At 34.4% G+C, this 6,259-nt stretch overlaps 1 protein-coding gene across 1 annotated transcript; it reads right to left on the bottom strand.

Annotated features, from left to right (window-relative positions):
* Positions 1-201: 201 nt before the first annotated feature.
* On the bottom strand, positions 202-2,597 carry LOC143607736 (putative F-box protein PP2-B8). The gene is made up of 2 exons (XM_077083079.1): positions 2,539-2,597; positions 202-655 (listed from the first exon to the last, which is right to left on the bottom strand). The coding sequence occupies exons 1-2, from the start codon at positions 2,595-2,597 to the stop codon at positions 202-204; spliced, it is 513 nt and encodes a 170-aa protein (XP_076939194.1).
* Positions 2,598-6,259: the final 3,662 nt, after the last annotated feature.

Raw genomic sequence — 6,259 nt, 5'->3', positions numbered from 1 at the left:
TTTTGTTCATCCAAGCCCTAATAGGCGATTACACAATCAGGGTAATATGTACTATTATAAACATGCATTACATGCTTGTTCACCAATCCTTATGCATTTTGGAGTTTCGCAGAGAAAATGAAAACACGCTTATTGGTCTTACTAAAAATAGAAAAGAAGAAAAAAATTAATACATGTATTTACATTTGGTAACTTCCCGGATCATAAAGAAGAGAACCTATACTGGTCTGTACTCAAGCCCTTGCACAGTAATCCTTTAAGCCCCTTGTCATAACTGGAAAACTGAAGACGAGTGGAAATCATTTTGATCGAAGCACGTGTTTGAAATTCCCATACATGTACTTCCATCCAACCATCACTCCTCATTTTTGGAAGACCTTTTATCATGGGTTTAATTGATGGGCTATAGGCTCTTTTTGTCTTTGCATTCCCTGTGATAACTGGGGTTTGAGGAGTACTTAAAAAGATATTGTATTCTCCTTCCAAATCAGAATTTTCATCAACCACTTGTACAGGAGGCTTAATATCCTTATAGGCATGCGGTAATTTGTAGACAAGGTAAGTTCCGTAAGTTGTTTGAGGTGACAACATTTTAGATCTGAATTTGCAGTAGATACCAAATTTGTCAGAAATACACTCAGCCACTTCTTCAAATCTGTGAAAGGATATTGCAATAAATGTTAAATATAATTAACAGAAATCAGGTGATTCATCATTTAAATTTTGAAGTTTGAATAAGTTAACGGTGGTGGTCATCCTCTGACCGGGCTTTATATTTATTTGTTTGTTATTATATACAAATCTGTGTTTGTTTTATCTTGTTCATATCTCAATTTCTTTCATCTTATTTAATTGCATATGTTGCAATTTAATTTGTTTGTGATTATGTGAAATCATGACACCACATTTTAAGAAGAAGTCGATCCCTAGAAATCAGCGGCATCAAGCCAAGGGTAAAGGGAAAGCATTTTGCATTTCAAATCAAAGTAAGCGTTGGATTAAAATTATCAAGGATTGTGATCAAATGAATTGATTATGAATGAGCAAATCATGTTTGGTCAACATGTTGAGAATTGTCTCCACACAATTAGCTTATATATATCCCTAGATACTAGTGATTATATTGTATTTTTATCTCTCACTGTAATTGCATAATATGTGGTTTCTTAATATATTCAAAACGTTAATACGGTATCAGAGCTTATATCTCCAACGAGAAAACTTTTGATCCTATTAGCTTGCAAACCACCGTCCACCACCCCTAAATTTCTTTTCCAACAACCTCTATATTTCTTTTCCAAGCACTAAGATCCCATATCTCTACCGGAATCCTTAAAAAAACACTTCTACCTATATCACCATTGCAATGGTTACTTCTTCAAACACAACTAATTCTCTGTTTATATCAATCAGGTTTTGCAAGACCTATTACCCTATCACTGCCGTAGCCATCATTTTTCCGGCGAACCCTACCTTTTATATTATATATTATGTTTCATTAACCCTAAAAAAACAAAAGAAAAAAAGAAACTCAAAATATATCTTACTTTTGCTTCATCTCCATTTACATCTTCAACTCCATTCAACTTCTTCTATTTCTTAAATACCATAATCATCCACTTTTATCCAAGACTGGACTTATCCTATGGTCGTCCATCTTGCAGGTGCATATCAAGGATTGTGATCAAATAAACTAATTATGAATGTGCAAATCATGTTTGGTCAGTATGTTGGAGTGATTGTCTCCACACAATTAGCTTATATATAATTTGTATTTAATAATATCCCTAGATATTAGTCACTGTATTGTAGTTATATCTCTCACTGTAATTGCACAATTTGTGGTTTCATAATATATTCAAATCGTTAATAAAAACTTTGAATTACAATCCAGTACCACAACCCTCATTTATTACTCAGAATCATGTTCAAAGTGTGAACATAGTATGAATGGGAAATCGATCCAGTATTCTTGTGTAGGACAGCGGAGAATGAAGGATGAAACCCATCGTTCTTATGTAGAACTAAAGGGTAGAGAATGTGGTAGGATTGTCTCTCAGGTCCGATCTAAAGAAAAATGGAAGCAGAATAATATCGCATGTTTTAACTGTTTTATTATATTAAACACAATTACTTTGTTTGGTTTTGTATGGGCAGTTAACAAGAGCATAAATGAGTGTTTTGGAGCTATTACAATGAAGATTAAGGTCTTGATGAAAAATAAGCGGGTCTGGACGTTACGGGTGACAAGATAAAGTTTCCAGAACAATTTTGACCAATTTTGATCACGTACGAACCACAGGTAAACAACAACCTATGGTTCGCACGCCTTTCACTGACATGCCATTGCGGGCGCATACCCTAAAGCCCATGCGACATCCATACAGCCATGGGAGCCTATTGCATATGGGACATACACCGGCCCAATCGCTAAAAAATTCTAATAGTCACTATTTAAACGACCACGACGACTGAAAATAAAGGGGGACCACCTCTGGGGACTGTGACACGATTGGGGACGACTTTGGGAATTCTAACATTTCGATTCCATCTCTGTTCAAGATTCCATCATCCAAATCAAGTTCTGAAGATCCCATAATGATGAGCTAAACCTCCTAAAACCCTTTAAGTTACTAGCGTTAGTATCATTGTGTTCCTAGCGTTAGTATTATTCAACTTGCGATTTAACAATTAAACTAACTGCTTTTTTATATGTTCCTAGCGTTAGTATCATTGTGTTTATGAATTTGTTCTTCAGAACCAGGTAGTTACTTATTCTGTTCTAATTGGATTGGTGATTTTGTAATAAACCTTTAAATTCAGTTTCTTAATCATCACTGGAAATTGAATTACACACAGGGTCCCCGTAAAGGGTGTCGCAACAAGCAAAACTATATTATCATTAACTGCATCTGCATCTGAAGTAGGGAGTGGTTACTCTTTCTCATATTTGTTTCAAAATCAGAAGTTATTTGTTTTCTTTTATGGTTTCATAATGAAACTAACTTGTTAATTATTGCTTGACATCGACTATCTAGTTAGATTAATACTTATAAATAATCAAACAAAAAGTGTAATACTGACCACATGCTCATTCTGGATACAACACTATACTTACTCTAACTATCTAATTTAATTATTGTTGTAAAAAGCGCTAGCGTCAGCGGGGTGGTGAAGTAGGAACTCACGACTAATTGGGATTAGTATGGATTAATTAGATTGCAAATTAGATGTAATTTTTCAAATATACATACTTATACGTATATAAAATTTTCAATTTTGATCTATCTTGACCAAATAGCAAATAACCGAAGACTAGTCGATAGGGGTACCGACTAAAGATTAATCGAGAATTAACCGGCATCTACTCAGGATTTTTACAACCATAAGTTTAATTGGGGTTATGACTAAAATGACGCTCAACGACGCTCATCACTAATACGCAACTGGCATATGTTCGTACTGAGGGTTGAGTTATTATACAAAGGACAACAAAAATGAAAAGTGTGAGAAGCCATAAGAAATTAATGTCAAGTTAGACCAAAGGAATGAGGGTATAAAAGTAATAGTACGCATTTTCTCTCTCCACATGCAAGTCACACGTTAATTCCCACAATATTTTAAAACGTCTATAACTTTTTCATATGATATTTAAAAAAAAAAAAAAGTTTACCATAATAACAAACGTTTTTTTGCCTTTAAGAGTATGATTTTGTTATATAAAAATAAAAAAAATTATGCCATTGTTTCTTTTTGCTTACCATTGTGTCTTTCGTTGTCATTGTGTCTTTCTGTTTGTTGTTGTGTTTTTTCACCATTGTGTCTTTCAACTGGTTATTGTGTTTTTTATAAATAATAATAACACCGTTGTGTAATAATAATATGTAAGTGGAATGAAAAATACCAACAAATTATCTAATACTAAACACAATGACGAATAAATATTACACGTTAACCTGAAACGTAAAACACAATAATGGATATATATAACACAATGACCTAAAACGTAAGACATAATGGTAAAAATACATATAACACAATGAACTTAAATGTAAAACACAATGAAAACTACATATTACACAATGATTTGAACGTAATACACATTGAACATAACACTATTTTTCTCAAATTAAGTGAATGTTGGAGAGAATGACTAAAACACAATAATAAGTATAGAGATAAATGTTGAGCACAAAGCCACAATGGTGTAATCGTTGTTTCAATTTTTATCTTTAAATGAATAACAATTGAAAAAACAATGACCAAAATCTATAACACAATGCATATAAACTCAATTAAAAAACACAATAAACAACCAAATAACACAATATAAAAAAACCTACCAATTTTTTTTCATTTTTATATAATAATATGATATACATATGAAAGATATAAAAACGCTTTTATTACGGTTAAAAGAATTTCTAAAAAATGATGTACGAAAAAGTTATAGACGTTTTAAAATTATGAAGGAATTGACATGTGTTTTGCATGTGGAGAGAGAAAATACACATAAATGGGTTATTACCTCATGTCCTTTTCATTAATTTTTATTCTTAAATCTTCACCATCCAAATTTAAAATCAATGAATTAAAATCATTCTCACACTTCTCATTGTTGTTATACTTTGTATTTTAACTTTACACTCAAACTAAACCCTTAGTCAAGAAAAGTTTGTGCATTTCATATTCAAGTTGGGAGTAATGTGAATTAAGGGGGCGTACGTGTCAAAAGTAGTTCACATGTGAATTGGAAATTAATCTAACGTACATGCATTCACAAAGATCCGGTGGTTCTTACAATAGCCCTTAGTCAAGAAAAGTATGTGCATTTCAGCTTCAAGTCGGGAGTCAAGGAATGTGAATTAAGGACTTAAGGGGGCGTACGTTTCAAAAGTAATTAACATGTGCATTGGAAATTAGTCTAACGTGGTTCCTCATTTAAGTTCTGAATTTTGAAGTTTGAATAAGCTGACGGTGGTAATCCAATGACTGGTTATTAGCTTGTCATTATTTTTTTTGTTTGTTTTTGAAGAAACACGGATCTGATCCCTTTGACGGGTCCAAGATTCAATGAGTCAACAGGGTAGGATACAAACAACAACCAACAATGATGCGAGTCCAATCTCCCGGAGTTCAGTGATGGAAACCTGCAAAACATACATCGTGAGTTCATTACGGGAAGGACAAGAGGGGGAGTCTTCCCGTAACCACCCTCCGGAGTGAGAATAAGTACCGTTCTGATGGATAAAAAGTACCTAAGTATTTAGAGTAGATAGTTGGGACTGAATGAATGTCTCATGGAGATTGTGATGGTATTTATAGCCGAATGATATGGGAATATGATTGGGCCAGCTGTCCCTTTCTAGAAGATGTTTCATAACCGTCTGGACACGTGTCATCATACAATAGGTTGAGTTATACGTCCCATGTGCATGGTTATAATAACCTGGACGCGTGTCTCTCTATGATAGGACGAGATAACCCTGGCCATGTGAACGGTTATAACAACCTGGCCAGCTGTCCTCCATTCATTGGATGATGGTTCACGTATTCTCCAAGAAAGAATTTTGGTAGATCTTCTAGAAGGCATTTGGTTAATTACAACAGTCCTATGACGTCACCTTCTGGCCATCTTTGCGGGTGATGATACTTCCTTGCGGATGACTCATAAGGGCGTCTAGATCTTCCCGCACATAGTCTCTAGGACATACCATCGTTATTCCTTTAATGAGTTATGTGGGTGATCCATTTTCTCCATAGGTGGTATAGGAGGGGTTGCCTTCTGACCCGCGGGTGGTACTTAAGGGTATTTGTCTTTTTTGATACCATACCTCTATAAGTCCCCTAGTCCATTGTTTCTTCCGTGAAAAATTTTATGTGAGTGAAATTGTGGACTTAAATATGTGTTTGGGGGTTTTTTGAATTTTGAATTTTTGTTAGAAATATCTTCTGTTATGGTGTGGATAACCATTAGAAGGACAATTTGACAACTTGCAGGTGTGTGAACAGGTGATAAGACGTCTGTGCCCGCTGTCACTGTACCCTACTGTACAACTTTTTCGCTTTTTTCGGGTTTCCCGCGTGACATGGCTTTGTCTTAGTGGTCTGAGTCTTTCTCTCTCCACTGTTCGTATCCCATCGCATTTATTGCGATGGGTATAAATAACAATGTTTCTTTCATTTGATCTTTATCGTCTTTGATGTCATATTTTTTCTTCATCTTTTATTCCAAACTTCCAGTTTGTCCTTCGACTAT

Source organism: Bidens hawaiensis, unplaced genomic scaffold, assembly GCF_021521415.1.
Source record: "Bidens hawaiensis isolate Kalapana, Puna unplaced genomic scaffold, B.hawaiensis_p1.1 tig00086035_1, whole genome shotgun sequence".
Taxonomy (NCBI): Eukaryota; Viridiplantae; Streptophyta; class Magnoliopsida; order Asterales; family Asteraceae; genus Bidens; species Bidens hawaiensis.
This window is presented reverse-complemented; position numbering and strand designations above follow the sequence as displayed.